The sequence below is a fragment of the Balearica regulorum genome, chromosome 7 (assembly GCF_011004875.1).
Source record: "Balearica regulorum gibbericeps isolate bBalReg1 chromosome 7, bBalReg1.pri, whole genome shotgun sequence".
Lineage (NCBI taxonomy): Eukaryota > Metazoa > Chordata > Aves > Gruiformes > Gruidae > Balearica > Balearica regulorum.
The window spans coordinates 18,527,435-18,548,940 of NC_046190.1; the positions used below are offsets into that span (position 1 = coordinate 18,527,435).

Consider the following 21,506-nt stretch of genomic DNA (forward strand, 5'->3'; position numbering starts at 1 on the left):
TCTTAGAAGATGTGACAGTATATTGTAAAAGAAACCTCCTAATTGTGATCCTAGGTGTATTTCCATCCTATTTATCTATTGAATAAGATTGAATTACTAGTATTTATATTGTAAATTACAATGATGTGTACAAGAGTTTTAAAACATTAAAGCATTTAATTTAAAATGATCACTTAAAATTGATTATATTCATAATGACCTCTTATGTTTGCATAGCAAAGAATCTTGCAATATCGTGAAAAAGTAATTTGCAACTGCATAGTGACTTGCTGCTTGCATATTTAATTCTGGCAAGGGCCAACATCTTAGAGATTACTTCATAGCTTGACTGAGTCAAATGTCTCCCAGAGAATGATGCGGTTGATAAAGCCATTGGAGGCAAAAAACAAATGTAGTGTTGATTTGCTGAGGAACTATTGTTAGCTGTATTTGAGTAGTGTTGTTTTCGGTGTCACAGTGCTTAAAATCTAGAAATGTTAGAACAGTAGTAGTAGTAGTAGTATAGAAATTGTTTCATGTGTTTTGGGGTATGCTTGAACAATAGTCTTCTGAAAGGGACATCTTTCTTAAGCAGATAATTAATTACCCTCTAAGCAAAAACACCCTGTTTGTTTCTCTTGCATTCTCTATTAGGCGTGATAGTAATATGCAGATGAAATAGCAGGTGCTCAAAAGACAAAGTAAAAATAATAAGAGACTAAATATTATGATTCCTGAGTGAATGGTACGAACAGGTCAGGAATGGTATACAAAGAAAATCTATTTTGAGAAAGTGCAAGAGTGCTGCAGTAATTTAATAATGTTAGTCTTCAGCATTTGAAATATTTTTCCTTGTTTTTCTAGAAATAAAGTGTAAATGCATAGATTGAAAAATGACTGAACTCTTGTTCACATACAGATTAGCTTTTCATTTTTATTTGAAACATATACTAGAGTTCCAGACTTACTCTTTTTGCAGTTATGACAGCTGAGCAATAATATATGTTATTCCTCAAGTAATGTTTTGAATAGGACTACTGTGGCTTAGCATAATGTGAATAGAAGTGTTAGCCTGGGTTTACAGAAGATAAGATGTAGTGATGTACACGCCTCTAACATACCATCAGACGTTTTAGCGGTCAGAGATATTTTTATTACAGGTTTTTGTTCTTTTCTCACCATTGTGGCTAGAATTACAGATAATGCAGGGCAGTGAGAGAGGGAAATGAGAGAAGACTTGGGTGCTCACACAAGAAAAATGCTGTGAGGAAGAATGAACAAGACGAGGAACCTGAGGTGTTCTTGTTGCTCATTGTGTGACCTGGTTTGGAGTAATTTTAAAACTTTGGCAAGGTGACAGTTTTTCATGGCAAGGTGCAATTGCAGTTTATTGAAATACATGTCAGTGTGCCACTTTAAGTCCCTTAAAGGCATGGTTTCACATTGGATCCTAGTGCAGGGAGAGAAGGGTTGCTGGGAGACATAGATGGTGCTCCAGGTAGGGTGTGGAGTGTGGTTGGCATGCTGTGATGTCTGAACCCTGTGCACTTGTCTGAAAGGGGCATCCTGCTGTAGGGCTGGACCAGTGGTTGGCTGGCCAAGGCATTAACTTCTAAAGGCTTGGAGCAACTGACTTAGATAAACAGTATCCTTTGGTCAATGTAGCATCTCTGAAAGCATCTTTCATAGGTGTAGTAGGAAGAGAATGGGATCAGTGCATGAAACATCCAATTCTGTCATTCGTGTGCCATTGTGAATATGTGGTTGGGTGTTTTTTTGCAAGTGAAGATCTGCAATCAATTTCCTACTTACTTTCCCTTTCCTATTCAGGAACTCATCTGGCTTTCAAATAAGGTAATTTTTCCTGCTCACATACAGGATTTATATGTGATAATCATAGAATCATAGAATGGTTTGGGTTGGAAGGGACCTCAAAGTTCCAGCCCCCCTGCTACAGGCAGGGACACCCTCCACTAGACCACATTGCCGAAAGCCTCATCCAACCTGGTCTTAAACACTTCCATGAAATGATTCTTTGAAAAGATAGTTTGATAGAACCTAGAATGGAGGGAGTATACTATGTTTACAAATGACATTAGTATGTAAACCCAGGTTACTGTTGACTTTTTAGAGTTGTAAACAGTTCATGTTTCAAAGTGGCAGATTTTGAATGTGATAACTAAGTTCTCAGAACAGTAATATTTGTATGTAAGCATTCCATTTTGTATTAACATTTTAAGGCCACAGAAGTGATTGGTAAATGACAGGAAATACAATAATTTTTCCCATATTTATTATTTGCATTTTGATGACAAGAATTATTTTAATTCATATTTTAAAAGAAAAAACATTTGCACTATTTTTAAAATAACTTGTAAATGAGATTCATTGTGCACAAACCCCCTCCACCTCTGCTGCTTCACTTCTGTTTGCGGGACTTGACTTAGAGTCCCGATCAGTAGAAGATCCTCCTGTTATTTTCCAACATATTTAACAGTGGGTGGCCTTAGTGAAGGAACTTACTGTTCTTTATCGACTGAGGAGAAATGGCATAAATTGACTAAGGAGAAACCACATGAATGAAGATGTGTGCATGTAGAACTTGGGAACTTGTTAAAGGATAAAATGAAGATATGAATGATGGCATTGAGTCCAGGGGAACTGCAAAATCTTCAAAGATGGACAAAGCCTTGAAATGGGATGATGGCTAAGTTATTTACCAGTTTGAAGCTGTAGGTGTTTCAAAGGATCTGAGTGATTGATTGTTGGTACTCAAATACACACAGAACACGTGGGCAGTGATGTGAATATGCTACTTGCTGTTCACTGCAGATCTGTACAAGATCCTCGGTGGGGCTGAGTGACGCAGTTCTGACCTTGTGGCAAGAGTGATGTATTACTAGGCTCAGTTAATCTCCATGTTAAATACTGAGCTCACTAGCTGGACACTTACTTGGCTTGTCCAAACCTATTACTTGCCTTTGTCTTCTCGTGTTGTGTCCTTCATAGCAGTTGGGTTCATGGCTAAACTGAAGTTAGAATGAAATTAGAAAAAAGGTAGGTTGTACAGAAGCTGGAAAGGAGAATTGGTGTTTCTGGTATTTTCACATTGAAAAAAAGACACCCCCCCCCCCTTCCTTAGACTGGTAATCATGCAAAGAAAGAGAGTAATGAGGAACCTCTAGTTGGTGTAGGGATCAGCTGTGGAGAACTGATGGCAGACCTCCACCATGTGGAACGGATGAAGGAAAAATCACCATCTGCATAGTGCAAGTTATTGCCAATCCTTGCCAGGTGAAAAGGTTAATAAACTTGCTGCCCAATTAAACCATGTCCCTTGCATCTTGTTTTTTTATTTCCACATCTCTGAGACAGGTTTCAGCTGCTGGTCAATCGCTTGATCCTCACATTTGACTTCAAGGTGAAAAATTTTCAGTAGACTATATGGATGGGAAAAAAAAAGGTATTTTAATACAGTGATCTTTAATCCTGATGGATATAGTGAACATGAGATATTAAGGATGGTGTAGGGGGATTGACCAAAGCTTTTCTGAATAAGTCTTGCAAGTTGACTAAATGAAAATGTGTTTCTGAAAGTGTAGGAAAGTGGTCCTGCTCAGCTGATACTGCTTAAGCTGTTAAAGAAGTCAGCTCTCTCATCTGGGATTCCTTTCTGCCTTTTTTATCCTTTGTTTTTACAGGGCACTTTAATTTTTTCATGATAATTCTCATTATTGATCAAGAAAGTTACTTTGTTCATTTTGTTTTACTGAATGGCATTTCCTGTTATTGGTTTGTTGGAGGTGTTTACAGTCTTTATTTCATTTCTTCTAACAGGAATTTCTTACATTTTAATTTTTAAAGTTTTGCCTGGTTTATGATGCATCTTCTCGGTTATGTTTTCAGCTGAATTTCCTGTAGTGAAAACACAGCCTTGTAAGAAAGTTAGAATTACACTCTTCCTTTTGAGGACATACTCTCTTTGTTTAGATAATCAGGTACTCTTAAATCTGTGCAGCAGTTGCACTAGAGAAATTTTGGTGATTAAAAATTGCGAGAGTTGGTTAAAATGTGTAATTCTCTGTATTAGCTTTAAACAGATTTAGCTCTAATTTGCTGATCTGATAAGGGACAGAGGAAGAATTGATTCATTTAGTAACTATAATTATTGACTCTGAAGAATATAATTCTGGAGAATTGAGTGGATGATTCTGGTTTTCAAGATCTCAGTGGTACATATTTGGTTTTGGTAGTGGAGTTTTCAAATCACCTTCAGAGCAAGATGATTTTCTAGCTGGGTTGAAACTATAAATTGTGTGAGTAATTCCAATGAAGCAGAGAATAACATCTGGATTCTGAAAAATGGTTGAACATTTCAGCTAGTACCAATCTTACTGTTTCTGATTACATTTAAGTAATGGAACTTTCTTTATGGTCTTTACTTTGTTGTGTTTTATCTTTTTTGTTAGTTCTAGCTTGTGTTGCCTTAACCTCTCAGATTTTTATACTTACGTGTCTGTGTTTCTGTAGATTAATTTTTAGAATATATTTTGATGACTCATTAAAGCTATCTCAATGTGGGATGCTGCAGATACATTTCCACTCTGGTCTAGGATTCTCCCTGTGTTCTCCATCCTGCCTTGTGCTTGCGCTGTCTCTGTCAGCTTGTATGATTGTGCCATGAATGGGATCAGGTAATCCTGCCTGAAGACTAGCTTTCCTTTTTCCTCGGTTAGTTTTCCTCTAGATCAGTTGATTCCCCTCCTTTCAGGAGTTCCTGTTCAGGAGACAGTGAAAATAACTCACTGAAGGTGACAGGGATCGAGGGATCAGCTACTTTGGCTGGAGCCTGCCAGTAGGTTGGCTTAAACCTCGAACCTCATTTTTAATATTGTCCTTTTTTGCATGGTTTGTATGATTCCTTTTTGAATTCTCAGATCTTAAAATAAATCCCGATGCCCTGGTCCATTTGTCTTTTACCTGCTTTTTTTTTTAATTAAAAACCCCCCTTTATTTCTTGCTATATTCCAATTTCTTTCTGCATAAGCATTATTTGTCTTTGTCTTTTACATAATATCTTTTATTAATTGTCAGTTATTTTGTATTCCTTCATAGTTTATCTAATCTTTCCAAGAGATTCTACTTACCAATGTCAAGTTTTTTGAATTCTGCACTTTGAAGATTTTTTTTTTAAATTCTGCTGCACTACTTTTTCCTATGAGTGTGAGACTCAGTGCTCCAAAATCTTTTTTACCCATTTGAGACTATTTTCACAGTTCCCCAAAAATTTAAGGAAATTATTGTGGAAGTACTTGCTCAAGGTGGAGAAGGATAATCCTACCTTTTAATGGTTAGAGTTGTCATGCATTTCAGATAGAATGACTCGTTCATCTGCGTGTTGATGATGAAATTACAGCTTTCGGATAAGGTCACTTAGCATGAAATTCAAGTAACCACTGAACAAAATGTTTATTTAAACAGTTTATTGCAGATCAGAGCTAGAAAGAAATAAAGAACTGACCCTGACAGTAAGATAAATTCAGTCTTGGGTTCTCTCAGTGCATCTCCTCATACAGAAAAGGAATTTCTGTAAAGAAATGAAGAGTGGAATTGGTATCTGGCAATAGCTTCAGATTCTGCCTGGTGCAGTGATGAATGATGAGTCAATTGAGAGGGTTCACCATCTGGCAGCCATTTGCAGAGTCTGAGACAGCTAATACTTGATCATGTTTGGATAAGTATTCTAGAAATTAGAAAAAAGACTCTCTAACTTGACAGGATATATAAATACTGCAGTTCTTCAAGATTTTTTTTGTTGTTGAAACACAGACATCGGTGGTAAATCCGAGGTTCCACATGATGCTCTGTGCCAAATAAAATGTTGTTATAACTTGTTTCCAACTGTTCAAATAAGGTTTGCGCACATCTTGAGTGATTCTTAAGAGTCTGGCTGTTTCCTCTTTACTGTTTGCCCATGGTTCTCTGGGCAGAAGAAAGGTTTACAAAACTAATGATGACACATTGCTGCCCTGTTCTTGAACTGGTATCTTCTTGTTTCTGAGATAAGGCACTATAATGAAAAACTAATAATGTGCATGATATAGGATAAAATAAAGAAGAGTTAATAAATGTGGGTTTCTTATTCTCTTCAAGGAATTGATCTGGAACAAACTGTAGCTTATTTACTGAAAAAAAAAAAGCTTAATAGTTTGGGTTTTGTTTTGTTTTTTTAATTGTAAATGGATAGTTGTAGTATACAAACAACTTTCCTTGTGAATCAGTTGTTTCCTTAAGAGCTTGAACTGGGATTATATTGTTGAAACACAGTTGTTGGGGTGACGTGAGATGATCAGTAGTTTTGTATCCACTTACTGTGCCAAATTATTTCTGTAGTTTACTGTTTCCCAAGAATCTCTTACTCATTGATTGCTTATGCCTTAGATGCTGTGTAAATATTTATTAATTTGAATTAATTAATATAATTATTTGGTTGTTGGGGTTTTTTTGGTATGCTGATACATCTTTTGTTTAGGATAGATAGTCACCATGTATATGTAGCATGTAGGATGAAAGTTGAAGAAATAGCTGTAGGTGTCCAGTATAGCCAGGGAAGAAGAGGATTGTCAGGCCACCTCCATTTGCCGTTTAGCTGTCTTGAAATACCTTCTGTCCCAATCCAGTGGCAGTTTACCCATGGAAACCACCAGTATGTATTTTGTAATGTCATATATCTGTTTGTCAGTCCCCCTCTTTCTCTGCACCCATAATCTTGGCCCCTACTGGGCATTCACAAAGTTCCCTCTGAAGCTCCTACAACATCCTACATACTGAATTGCATTTGGCGTCTCTGGCAGCATGCAGCTTCTCTAAATAATCCCCATCTTTACCGTGAGACCCATTCCTCAGTTGCTGCTTCTTCCCACAGTCCAGCCAGCATCCTCAAATATTTATCTAATCATCTCTTCCTTGACAGCCTAGAGTTGAAAGGCTTTCTAACTTACCACATCATGTGATGGTTCTGATCCTTATAGGCCTTTCCTTAGACTAAATAATAGTGTAAGTCTTAGCATACTGGTTTTTTTTTCTCTGAAGCAGAATTCCTGCTGACTTCAAAAGGAAATTAGCTTGAGTAATGAATTATAGGTTAAACTGATACTAAATTAATGCAGTTTTATAGTCTTTGAATATGTTAGATATTTTACCTAGACTGTTGTAGACTTTAATCCCAGATGGCTGGGGAATAAAGACTTATTAAACATAATTATTAATTATTAATAATACTAACTAGAACCAGCTTACACTTTAAGTCTTAAAGTGTATGCAGCAGTGTAAAAAAAAAAAAAAAAGTAGACGAATTAGTTTTGTATCACGTTTTCTGACTTAATACATTTTGTGAATGTGTGTGCTCAAAGATTGTTAATTTTCATTATTCATTTGTCTTTGTTGGCTGACCTCTGCATCCAGGATGATTCACTAACACTGGATCTAGTTTCTTATATTTTTACTTTCCTTTACTGATAGAAGGAGCACATTACATTTCTGACATAACTTAAGCCTTGTAAAATGAACCAGTGTAGTTATTAATGGATTTCATCATCTAATCTAGTGGCTTTAGAAAATGTCAGCATGTGTTGAATACAGTGCAGGCTTAGCTGTCTGCTTCACATGCTTTTATATTTTGAGTTGCAAGTACAACAGGAAGGATATGATTTTGAATAATTTCAGCATTGCTATATGCAAATGCATGTATATGTTTGCATGAGAATTTTATATGGGGATCTAGGCTTTGGCCACCCATATGCAGATAGACAAGTAAGAGAAGCCACAGAGATTGATAATTCTGCACTTTTACAGTAAGTTACAAAATACTGTTTTATTGGTTGAGCTACTGAGTTTTACACTTAATAGCATTTATAACACTATGTTAACGCACTTCATAACATGTCTAATGAATTCCAACAGTTTAAGGAATTTGCTGGGCACAGTGAATTGAAATCTGTTGATTACAGTGGAAAGCAGAGACTGAGAAGAGTGTAATGGGGGACACATGAAACCCGTGTCATCTGTTCAGCAGAGCAGCAGCTTCAGATATTTTTGCAGTTGTCCATAGATCAGAGGCTCTACCGTCATGGTTTTTACTTGTTATTTCATGAGATTTTAGCATACTTGTACACTAGATAACTTTTCTCTTAGTCTGTTATGTTCAGGCTGCATTTAGGCATAATAGCAAATGTGATCTAAACTGAAGCTATTACTGAGATGTGTAATGATGCTACTGGGCATTTCTCGTATTTCCTTTTCATGGAATATAGTGATCATGTGGCCACAAGGTGAGTCAGTTCATTTGGATGAAAAGAATAGTTTGCTGACAAATCAGCCAGCTGAATCAACTTAACTTTGTGGATTCATGATCTCTAGATGCATGATATGGGGAAAAAGGGGACTGAGCATCAAGAGAGGGGAGGAGTGAGTCTGCTAGCTTTGGTGGCAGCTGCCTGCTAGATTGACATAGCTGAAACATCAAATTACATGTGCAGATTGCAGAAATGCGTAAACCAACTTAAGCAGCATTTTCCTCCCTTCCCCATACTGCTCACTTTCTCCCTTGTGCTGTTGTAGCACACATGTTAGTACAACCATATATGAACTGGATTGGGAAAATGATCTAGTTGTGAAGTAACTTGAGCAAAAAATTCTTGAGATGGATCAGTTCCCTGTCACGTTGCAATGATCATGAGAGGATGGGAACAGCTGGACATAGACGGGAAGCTTCTTGGGCGGACATTATTCTTGATGAGATGGATTTCAAACATAGGCATGGATAGATAGAGAAGAGTGATGCTGATAGAAATGGGCAGCCATGTAACCTCTGGAGTTGAGGAAAGAGGTGACCAACAAAACCACTGATAGGGAAGATTTGAGAGAAAGTTTCTAGAGAAAAGAAAAAGATCTGAGAGAAACAGTTTGGGGAGGACATGTGTCGAGACACTGGCATAAGAGAGAGGTGGGAGGATGATGTTGAAGGAAGGAGGACTGTGGAAGGAGCAGTCCTGGTGTCAGAATGAGCTTTGTGGACAGAGTCTCAGCTATAAATGGATCTCAGATTTTAGCAGCTTTCTGTTTACAGAAGCAAATCAGTGATATGATTTTTTTAAAAAGTTTTCCATAAAGAACAATGTAAAAAAATTCAAGTTAACATGCATGATCAGTTTTGTGATCTCAGATTCATTGTGTGAAGTTAAAGTTGCATAATGATGTTGTCTTTTTTGTCTTGTGGGGTGATGTTTTGTAAGAATTTCATTTGACGACCAGTGCAGTGACAATCTGTTTATATTGTTTATTCCAATATTGTTTATTCCTGGCCTAGCAATATTGCAGGGAGTACATTTATGAATATATTTTGGTGGCTTTTATTTTCATTGGATTGCCTGGAATTTTTCTGATGCAAATAGGAAAGATGAATCAGTAGACTGAGATGTTTTGATAGATGAGAGAAATCTTTCAAAAACCAGTAGTGAAGAGTATTACTAATACATGTGTTTTATACCTTTTATGACGTTGATATAGCAACAAAGAAACTTAGGAGAACAAGAAAAAAACAGCTGCTTCTCCTTCTAGCTCCTCCTAGATCTTTCTCCTTTGATCAGCATCATCGTATGTAGATTTGGATTCAAAGGTACAGAATGGTTAACAGAAGAAATTAGATGGGAACTTCTCTAGATGGATTGCTTGCAGTTTTCTTCAAGTGTATAGTGGCAAAAAGTTATATAAGCTGTTATCTGGGGATTTGAAGAGGAAGGAGGACAGGGAAGAGGGACAGGAAATGGTAGAATAAGAAAATTGCTTCTTTTGTGTGTGTGTGTGCGCTTAAGTGTGGTGTTTTGTGTTTTGTTTTTGTTTTTTTTTTAAGATTGAAGAAAAGGGAACTAAAATAAATGTCAGGGTACAATTTAATTATATAGGGACTATCAGGGAATATAGACTTAATTGCTTGGGTGTTGGTTTCTCATTGTACCTCCTCTCCATTATGCTGTCGCGGTATTTTATAGGGTGCTCTGTGAACTGTGTTGGTGACATGACTCAGTTTAAGTCCTGTCCCTGCCACCCTGTCCAACTACTGCTATATCCGTCTACGCAACTGTTCCATGAACTGTAGCTTTTATTTTCCTTTCTGGTGCTAAATCTCTCTTGTGTACAGGATCTGAGTTTCCCATCTTCACTCTCCTCTGGCCGCTCTGGCATGCACATGCATTTTGTAACACATGGAGAATGTAAAACTTGTGACTCTTTGTTCTGTCTCTGTCACTTTCCTTTGCGACCCTCCCTGATCTCTCTTCTGTTGTTAAACCAATGAAATGGAAATCTTAATTGAAATATTAAATATCAGTTTTGTTTTTCATGCATTTACTATAGTCACTGTCTGAAGAAAGCAAGCTGTTCACTGGCTCCCAAACTTTTAAGCCATGGATGTATAGCGAAATGTAACTTAAATTTGTTTTTACTTTGTGATGAGCTGCAGTAAAATGGTACATTTAGCTACACAGTTACACTTTTGCATTGCATTGTGTGAGAAAACAGCATATCGATTATCCTATTAACTAAAGAGTGTGTTTTACTCTTTGATTTGTCCCAAACTACTTTGGGGTGAAGATTAGTAATCAATAAAAAATGAAAGCAGACACTCTAAAATGATTTAAAATAAAATTGTTAATGATAGTTACTTGAGAAGAGTATCAAAATAGATTTTACGCTTCAAATTACTTTCATTATTAAGCTTTCCTGATTTTTATTCCCCTCCACCATCATTTCTAGTTGTTTTATCGACTGCAGATGATTTAATTATTATGCTTAGCTAAACTGCATGAACTGCATTGAAGAAGGTAGTCCCTTCTGCTTATGTGCCTGGGTCAACATTTGATCGATCAGTCCAGTAATCTAGTTGTTGAACCTAACCAGTGATTTGCCTCAGTTTTGTGATATGTTTTGCTACTGAAGTTTCAAAGTCTTCTTGTTTCTATTGAATTTAGCCTGTTTTCATAAACTTAGGCCTTAATATAACTTTATGCATTTTCCACATTTTTAATAATACACTTAATGTTTTAAACATTCAGTACCATAAATTGAAATATAAGAGTATATTTGATTTTATTTCACTATGATTTATCTGGGTCTGTCTCTCTTATTCTTCTATTTCCTTTGTTGAACTACCCGTAACTTCTTATTTTCTGATTCCAAGATTTACTTCTACCAGGCTTTTTGCAGGAAAGAAGCTGAGAATTAATGGCCAAGTTGGAGGGGAGGTTAGCTCTTTAGCTTAAGGCTTATAAGTAAAGTGGTCAAAAAGAGTATTGATAATATTTCAGTCTTTTACCCTACTCTGCCTTCATGCTTTTTCATTCATAGAGTTCTGGCAAAAATATTGTGTTTTCTTCAGGCTTCCATGGTAACAACATAAAGTTGAATGAAAACGAACCCCATATACCACCAAAAATTTTGTAGTTGTGGTAGAGTTAGTTCTGAACAGGAAAATAATTAGTTTTAAAAGACAGTGTAGGTTTCAAAATTATTTTGTTCTTAAAAATGTTTTAACTTGTCCTGGCCATGAATCAGAAAAATTACAGAAAAGGTATTTCCTTTTTTCCTCTTTGTGTATATCTTGTATGTTCAATTTCAGTGTTACAGCTTCAGTAGAATTAGTTTTCTGCAGTCATGTAGCTTTCTGTAGTGAAGACAGCTATTTAAATATGTAAAACATGACTGTGATTTCCCCAAATTGTATAGTGAGACTTTAAGACAGATTTAAATGTCTATTTTGGAATTTTGTAGGTCTCAGTATAATTAACTTCTGTTGTTTTGTGTTCCTTCTCTTTACATAATTAAAAAAAAATATTTCTGTTATAGTTGTGATGGTGGATTTTGTGCCATGGATTCTGTTCAATATATATATTTTTCTTCTTTTCTTTACAGAAAACTAACTTTTTGGATGCCCTATGGGGAGATGCATCTTTGACATGGATTCTGTTTGGTCGTCTTCTACAACCTGAGACAACAGCGTGTGTGCTACATATGATAGAAGAATTAACGGTGGGAAGAGACAAGCTGAATGGCTACATCACAATAAGAAGCTGGTTTAAAAATGTTTGTATTTCATGCCAGTAATCCAAGACTGGGAAAGCCTAGTAGCCCAACATTTAAAAAAATTACTTTTTTTTAAAACCCAGTTCAAAAAACCCAGTCAATGTACATTTTACCATATGTTCCCTCATTATTTAGCACTGAATCTTTTATTACACTGAAATCATGGTGTGAGGAGTGGTAGACAATACCCCTCCCCATCCCCAACACACATCCAGCAACTAAAGACTGTGTCAAGATGACCTCTGAGGAAATGACAGCGTCTGTTCTCGTCTCTATGGTACAGGGTAAAGTGATACCTGCTCAGTCAGCTGGAGATGAGAATACTGAAAATGCTTTGGACACCAGTGTTATAAAAAGACATGCTGCCAGTCCGGGAAGGCAAACCACACATGCTCTCTCATACTTACACAGACTTGAAGAAGAAAGTCTTCAGGGCTCTGTGCCCAAAATATTCTCTCTGGCGGAAGAACAACTGACTAATGACAATAGTAATGAAAACTTCTGGGAGAGGAACAGCTCCATCCCTGATTCAGTGGAATTTCTTAACATTAACTGTAACATTGTACAGAAAAACTACAAGAGCAATATCCCGTGCAGCCAGTTGTATAAATCTTGTGATCCTTTAGCAGGGAGAGAGGCATGCCTGGAAACTGGAATTCCTGTCTCACTGGAAAGAGCCATGCTTGCTGAAATTCAGTTGAAAATGAATGGACCTCCGTTAAGAAGCCAGACAGCAGTAAATAAGAATGACAGCAATGATACTGATAAAGTGGCCTTTTTTCACTTTCATTGTGCTAGTGAAAGGAATATATCAAAGGCTTTGTGCAGTTTACACAACGGCTTCATTTTGGATGACTGCTTGCAGCCAGTAAGTGTTGGTGATGGTAACACCACTGGTTCCCTGGCCTGCACTTGCAGATTAATGGAGTTGACAAATAACTGTGAGAATGAAAACGGGCAGCAGTTGTATGAAGATACTTTAAGGGATAAGTATTTATGTCTGGAAAGAGCACCACGAAAGGTTAAAGTGGCGTGCTCAGGTCACAGTGTCTGTGGAAATAACTTTACTGGAAGAATGCCCTCAAAGCCCTTTCTGAGCCATTTTGAAGACTGTAATGATAACTGTGAAGAAGAGTTGGATTTTTTAAAAAACAAAAAGGAACGTTCTACTTTATTAATAAGACGTTTCTGTAAAAATGATAAAGAGGTTAAAAAATCAGTTTATACTGGAACGAGAGCGATTGTTAGGACTTTACCTTCAGGGCACATAGGAACTGTTGCTTGGAATTATGTTGAGCAAAGGAGAAACAGCAGTGGCTTGAAGCTTTCTAGGATTACAACAGAACAGCTAAATATAATTCAGTCATTAATAAAATGGGAATTTAATTCCTTTCTTGAGAAGTCTTTATGGTATGAGGTAAGCTTTTCATAGTGTTTTTGTTTTTTTTGTTTTGTAAAAGTTTTGATACTCTGATGACCTTTTCAAAAAAAGCCTTCAACTAGTAAACACTTAGTAACACTGAATAGGATATTTCACTTAACCATATTGAACCTCATGTTCAACACTGCTTTTCAGAAGAATGTATTCTCATCCTTTAAAATTAATTTTGGTTTAAAGTAGGAATGAGGTAAAATGTATAATTTTATATCTGTAAAAAATTTATACATACATGTGTAGGTATATACATATATATCTATATAAAATGTATATAGGTACATATTTATACATAGCTGTATGTGAAGAATGTAATGTACCTATATACAGATATTAAAATATATACACATTTTGTATATATTTATATATTAAATAGAAAAATGTATATAATATGCATTTATATTTATACCTATATGTAAAACCAGATGTGTTAATATATTATTATAGATATACATAGTTTAATATATATGGCACATATGTGTATATAAATATTTGATGGCTATATTAATGATACAATAATTCCATGGAATAAATTGTATAAAATAAGTGGCAGTATTAGATCACAGTGAAAATTTCTGTTGCTCTAAAAAAGAAAGCATAGTATTTTCCCTAAGTTACTGATATTTGTAATGGTTCTACACTTGCAAATAATTTTTTAAAAAGTAATAGTTGAAGAACATATATTAATGTGCTGATATTGCCCTGATTTGTATTCTTTTATATTAGATAATACAAAAAATTCTAAGTTTAGAATGAAATCATGAGTGCATAAATTGTAGAAATGACATAGTGTATCCTTTATAAATTACTTTTAAGTAGTAGATTTTCTGTGATGGTAGAAATTGAATAGTTGTCTATGGAATCTATAAAAGAGATTTTTGACCACTGATTCTCAAGGATTCATCTGAAATGTGACTACTGAGAAAGAAAGGCCAGCAGGATGATCGCAGCAAGAGAAACTCTTTCAAGAAGAGTAAGTGAAGAGATGTTTACTGAGCTTAGCAAAAAAAAGGAGGTGTGCTTTTGTCTGTTAAAATGTGTGAATAAATTCTAGGGAGGGGAAAATAACCAAGGTAAAGGAGAGTGTGGTCAGATAAGCTATGCTTATAAACTGGTCCTGAATAAATGTAGGTTGAAAACCAGAATAAATTTCTAGCAGTTAGTGCTCAGACTCTGCAACACCTTTCAGTAGGACTGAAATGGAGGAAAACTTACTTGTATAGAATCATGGAATCATTTAGGTTGGAAAAGACCTTTAAGATCAGCGAGTCCAACCGTAAAATTGATGAGATGGATTATATAAAATTTTGTCAGTGATAACAGAGGATTGGACTTGGTGGCTCAGGAGCTCCATGACAATAGTGCCCTCCACTAATATCCTCATATCCTTCTAGAAACTAGTATTTTTTCCATTTGAATAGTTGATTGAAGAGTTCTATGAACATGTGTATGTCAGGTTTTTGTACTAGGTTGCAAAGCTTTGTAGTGCTGTTCATTATTGTGATATTCACTATCTTAGTCAGTGGAAGTACAAACTTGCTGGTACAGCACATGCCCTTGGAGAAGTGTGGTCACACTCCCATGAAGGGATGAATATGAGCCATGTATTTACCTAGCGTGGTATCTGCTCAGTACCTTTGTATTATCACTGTCAGCTTTTTGGGGGGAGAAGAGGGAGAATTTTTGTAGCTGAGATCTAGTGTAAATTTAATTTATATATGTATGAAAAAGGAAGGATGTATTTAGGTTTCTTCATTAGGCATTTCGAATTTGGCTTGAGTTCCTTTAGCTTTTTAATGTGCATGCCTGTTTCACCACTTTCCACCACTGCTGCATAATACTGAATGTATAGCATTTTGGAGTGTAAGGGCTTTAATTTGAAGATTTCTTTTGTAGTACATATAGAAACTCAGAAATAAATGTAATAAATGCTCGCTGGATAATTATTTAAATAGGAAAAGTTCTGTCTAGAAATGAACAAAAGATTGACAGGCACAGTAAAACACTCTGAATAATTACAATGCAAAGAATGTTTTCTCATGGTCAGAAAAAGCTTAAAACCGCATGTTTCTAAGTCTTTCTTCTTCCAAATGGTAACTAAAAATATTTTTCTTCTTACTAACCTCTGTATTTAATATTTTTATGTGTAATATGCATCAAGCATTCTTAGCATTATTTTTCTGTTATTTTAATGTCAAATATTATTTCTGCAACGATATTTATATGTGTTTATGGCTTACCTTATTAGCATTATAGATGAGTTTTACACAAACATAGAAATTAACTCAGTGGATGTGACAAATATATGGACTTGTTGAACATATGCACTGGGTTAAAATAATTTAATGAATTATGAGCATTTGTAGGAAGCTTTCATGCTACTAATGAAAGGAAGAAGGAGAAAGTAGTAAATGAATGTAGTAATTTGTTCTTTCTTTCCCCTTATCTCACCCTTTGAGCATGCATTCTGTTTGGAACAGCTAAGTGAACAGTAGTTCTGTTCTTCAAGGGGAAAAAAAAGTTGGAGAAATTAAGTGTTCATAGCAGTACTGGTGTAACACAGAACAATAGAGACCTTTATGTTTTAAGTAGGAAAATGTGGGTCTCATTTGTGCATATCCCTTACATAAAAATTCTAGTGCTAATAGAGGAAAGGCACTGGACTGTTGTCTTACTGAATATTTTTTCTATTTTCTTTCCCTACCTGTGAAGGTGGGACTGAGGCTTTGAATTATATAGAAAATACATGAAATTATGTATTTTTAATGTAGCATATGATTACTATTTATAGATATTTTATATGCAGATTTAGACTCCTTTGCTCTGGATTTAATGTATGCATTGTATGAAGAAGCTGCACCTCAAGTACTGTGTTCAGTTTTGGGGCCCCTCAGTACAAGAAGAGCATTGAGGTGCTGGAGCATGACCAAAGAAGGGCAGTGAAGCTGGTGAAGGCTCTAGATCACAAGTCTGATGAGGAGCAGCTGAGGGAACTGGGGTGGATTAGCCTGGAGGAAAGGAGGCTGAGGGGAGACCTTATCGCTCTCTACAACTACCTGAAAGGAGGGAGGTTGTACCAAAGTGGGTGTTGGTCTCTTCTCCCAACTAACAAGTAATAGGACAAGAGGAAATGGCCTCCAGTTGCACTGAGGGAGGTTTAAATTGGATATTAGGAAAAATTTCTTCACCGAAAGGGTTGTTAATTATTGGAACAGGCTGCCCAGGGAAGTGGTTGAGTCACCATCCCTGGAGGGATTTAAAAGACACATAGAGGTGGTGCTTAGGGACATGGTTTAGTGGTGGACTTGGCAGTGTTAGGTTTACAGTTGGGCTTGATGATCTGAAAGGTCTTTTCCAACCAAAACAATTCTATGACTCTATCCCAAGAGAGAAGATTTTTATGTTTAATATTTTTTCTAATTTTACATGTAGTTTTTGCAGCTATATACAGTGCAGTACTTACCCTTATCAGATGGATGTAACATGGCTGTTTTGTCTATTCATGAGAAATCTGCTTGCCTGCGTTGCAACAGTGGAAGCTCCTCACGTGGGTACATATTAAAGATGTTGCAAATGCAAAGAATTTGTCACAAGAACAAAAATGAGAGTGCAAGCTTTGGTGTTGGCTTTGCTTGGCCTGGCACAATGTATCTGCTACTTGGGTTCAGCTCAGCTGCATCATATTAGCAATCTGACTAATTACAAAAGTCAGAGTTTCTGGAATCATTGAACCACCTGTGCTGTGAGATGTTAGGCTTATAGTGCTGAAGTACACTGCTTTTTTTTCCTGATCTGATGGTGTTTCTGCAATAATAATAATGTAATACGACAAAAGTAGCCAGGTCTACTGTTAAGATACTAAATTTGAGAAGCTTACTAGACTACCACAGGGTGATTCTCTCAAACAAGGTAAGTGACCTCAAGATTTCCAGGTGACAGCTCTAACAACATAGTTGCAAGGCATAATAGCTGAATTCTTTAGTTAAGCTTATTTTGTGGGCGTCAGTACCATCTTTGCTGTGTCATTACATTCCTGATGCCAGTAGTTTGAGCTTTAAGAAGCAAGAATTCTGCTGGCTTGCTTAACTCTGCTCAGATAGACGTTTGCACACTAACATGTCTTCCACTCTTCATAGCTGCCAAGGTGCTACTGAAATGCCAAATACTAATAAGGCAACAATTAAAAAAAAAAACTTTATTGCCCTCACATCTGTTTTTGAGATATAATAATCATTATGTTACAGATTTATCTTGTAGGAGTGTTTCATAGTTAATGTAATGATTTGGTATAGTAGTTCAGCATGTGTTAACATTGGGTATTTTTTCCGTATAGCGTCCATAGTGTTTTTATAATTCATGTGTAAAATCAATGTAATGCAGGGATTTTTGATTATGGATGGTTAATGTAGGGAGACATATAAAGATTTCTTGATTTTCATAAAGTTGAGCTGTAGTCAGTTGGTGACATCCGTTAACAAACGGTTAAGGAGAGAGAAAAGATTTGGAGGTAAATTTTTACTATCTCATTTTATTAACGTGATATCTAAAATAGTCATCTAGGATAATATTTTTTAAAGAAACAGAGCCAGGCACAAGTAGTTTTCTGTTTAATAGGTAGTATTTGTCTGATTATTGTTTTTTTGTTTAGAATTTATTATTAATTCTGAATACATTCAGAATAAAAATTAATATTTTGTAATTAACATAGATGTTGATTTTAAATCTCAACCTATAGAGAGCTTGATTTCCTCTGTGTCCTGTCCCCCCCCCCCCCCTCCCCCCGAGGTGTATCTACAGCTCTAGTCAGCATATCTTTATGTTGCATGCTCTTCTGGCATTTCTGAAAATATAGGTTGAGTATTTCACTATCAGTCATGGAAAATAACATCTGCTTTGACTGTTTTGACAACCTAACTAAGTCCAGGAACACTTTACATCAAATGCTAACACAGTCTTATGTTTAGGAACAAAGGAAGGGTTAGTTATGCTGTGTGTTCAGAAGCACAATTTTTGGTGTCAGGTTAATTGTAACCTTTTATTGTCAATATTTGGTCAGAATGAATAGTATAACCCTCTTTTTTATTTAGTAGTATGTTGGAAGATATACTTTTCCAGTGTTGATTCTTAAGAAGTGAAACAAAAACTTGAAAGCATCAGACTAACCCTCTGTGCTAATGATAACAATAAGCAGCATGAGAGTCCTTGTCTAAGTGCTGTTTCACTCAGATGACTGATATGATTTGGTAGAACAGACACAAAGCTGCTTGGAGTGGCCACACGAAATCACCTGGCAATAGGAGTCTTACTAGTGAAGTTATTTTGCCAAACTCTGTGAGAGTCACAACCCATGAAGCAGCCTAAAAAATTAAATTGTTACTGGCTTTTGCTTCTAGGTTCTTTTAAATTGTTTCTGTAGGAATTTCAGGTCTAGATTTGCTGTGATATCACCTTTCCGTTAGTTTTATGTGGTTTTCCCACAAAGTTTTCCTTCTTGTTCCATATTTAAAAATATGGAATTCTTTAAATGGATTTTTACTCTCTTCCCACCCAGTTTTGCATGCATACCTAAAGTGTAACATGGCTCTTTATGCTATACTTGTACTTTTATTTAAAAAGAAAAGATAGTTTGTGAATCTATATTGCAGATTACAGACAGATTTGGGGGTTGAGTTTTTTTTTTTTTGTTTGTTTGTTTTCCACTTTGAAATAAAATTTCTAGTCCAACTTGCTGAAAGGAAGTTACAGGAAAAAATGACATAAAGCAAATAATCTGTAAGTGGTTGGGGTTCTCCTCCACTAACAATTTTTTTTATCTGACTGTGCATGAGTGTTTTGCCTGTTACTAATGTTGGCATGTTTTTAGACATAAAGGTTTATATTAATATGTTAAAGCAATTGGTAGGTATGGATGAGCTGGTTTTTGTTCTACCTGGACCTTGTGTTTCTTGGGTTTTTTGCATAAGAGTTGCAATCTTTTGTTTAAAGAAAAAAGTTTATGAGCAAAATTGACTGTTTGGAAAAAAATCAGGGAAGCGAAAGAGAAGCCAAATAGGCATGAAATTATGTTTTCCCTTCAGTAAGTGCTGTAAAAATAAATTTAACTTTGTTAAATGAAGCTCTATACTTATATTTGCTTTGGGTTGAGTTACTCCAGTTTTAAGGGCTAGCTTTAAAAATAGAAGATTTATCCTCTGTCTGTAGAAGTAGTCAGTTTTGTTACCATAATGTGTGATAGAGTTAGAGATAAATCTCTTAATACTTTGTATTATTTTGTAGTTGCCTCATAGCTTTAACAACTTTGGGCCAAATTATGAACAATAAGTTTTAGCTGTGAGCACACTTAGGTATTTAGAGCCAATGGTGTGGGAGTCTTGGCAGAAGCAATATATTATGCCTTCAGTTTTTCCACATTTTCTGACTTTCCTTCTAGTGACTGTTCATTAACTGTAAAGCAGCATGAAAATCTGTTTTAGAAAATCTCCCTGAAGCACATTAAAGAATTCATTTTAGAGTGTTAGAGTTGGACACTCTTCTGAATTCTTTCTCAGTTGAAACTAAGTTATCTCCATTACCTGTATGAAGTGTTGAAAAGTTTGGGTTGTTTACTCTGGAGTGAGTGAATAAAAACTGTGCCGTATAAAGATGACTCTGTTGGTGAGTGAATAATGAAAGTCTGAATTGATGAGAGTTCATATATGTTTTGATTTATCTTGTTTTTCTACAGTCTTTCAGGATCTTTTTAAAAGAAAGTTTTCTAAAATGGAATAAGTTTGGATTGACAATAATTGGTAGACATAAGTCTTAATGGTATGAAAATTCAAGAAGAACTTACAGGAAAAATCTCTACTGTAAAGTTATACTTCCCACAATATCTAAGGCATCCTCTGTGAGATATGAGGCTATTTGGTTTCTCTGTTTGTGAAAAGTGGTTTGATGTAGTATGATTATGAGCCTCTGGTCACGAAGAACTTTGTTTGAAAAGACAAACTGGTGACAGCTTAAACCAGGGAATAACAATTGCACATAATACAGCTGTTAGGTACTGTCCAAGTACATATGAGCTGGGGTATCAAGGGACAGGAGAGCTCTGAGAGTGCTCCCACACCAACCAAAGCTAATTACATCAGTGCAGCAGTTGGAACCAGCGTGACTCAGGGCAGTGTGACAGCATACAGCTTTCATCAGGAATGTCCGAAGTGGGGCAGCCCTGGAAACATAAACATTCATCCGTGGCATTTGTAACTACTTTCTTGTTTTGGTTTTTTTTCTTTTAATAATTTCACTGGAAAATTATGTAGTTAGAAGCTATTCCTTACCTGCAAAACAAATGTATCAGTGCTCGTATTGTCCTGCAAATTGTATGAAAATACCAATTTTTTTAATATTTTGAACTGTAACCAGATGTGATAATTTTTGAACTGACATTGAAGGCTCACTTTTGAGATGTAGTCATCAATCCCCTAGCTGAGTATAAGAGAGAAAAATATGTTGGATTGGCTTGTGATCATTTTTTCTTAAAGATAATATTCTTGTTTTCCTATTTGAATGAAGCTCAGAAGAGTCTTTTCATTTCTGGAATTATAACACTTTTTATAAAAACTTAAGATTTCCTTAGTCTAGCAGATAGATACCTACAGTTAAGTTTGCTGCCATAGTATGGGAACGTGCAGCAGTAATGAAACTGTTTGTTTGTCTTGAAATCAACATATGCACTTGTTGCAGGACTCTGAATAATCTAATTAACTCTTGTAAAAACAAGATTTTTCTTTTTTCCCCCTTAGCTTTTCCAGCATCTGTAATGCCTGTTGACTGTTGCCAACATTTGGACTTTGAATCCACAGTAAAATAATGTGAGCTTCTTTTAAGATTATTAAAAGTGACTCTTACGTACTCTTCATGATTATTTTTATTTTATTCTCCTGACATTGTAAAAATTGTTTTCAAGAAATCACAA

At 35.8% G+C, this 21,506-nt stretch overlaps 1 protein-coding gene across 3 annotated transcripts in view; it reads left to right on the top strand.

The window, feature by feature from the left end:
- The window catches only part of PLCE1 (phospholipase C epsilon 1), a 161,125-nt gene that overhangs the window by 14,577 nt on the left and 125,042 nt on the right, over positions 1-21,506 (top strand). For all 3 annotated transcript variants that reach the window (XM_075758259.1, XM_075758262.1, XM_075758261.1), the window contains exon 2: positions 11,947-13,534. In XM_075758259.1, coding sequence (XP_075614374.1) covers positions 12,353-13,534 — 1,182 coding nt within the window. In that variant the 5' untranslated portion in view covers positions 11,947-12,352. The remainder of the gene's footprint in view (positions 1-11,946; positions 13,535-21,506) is intronic.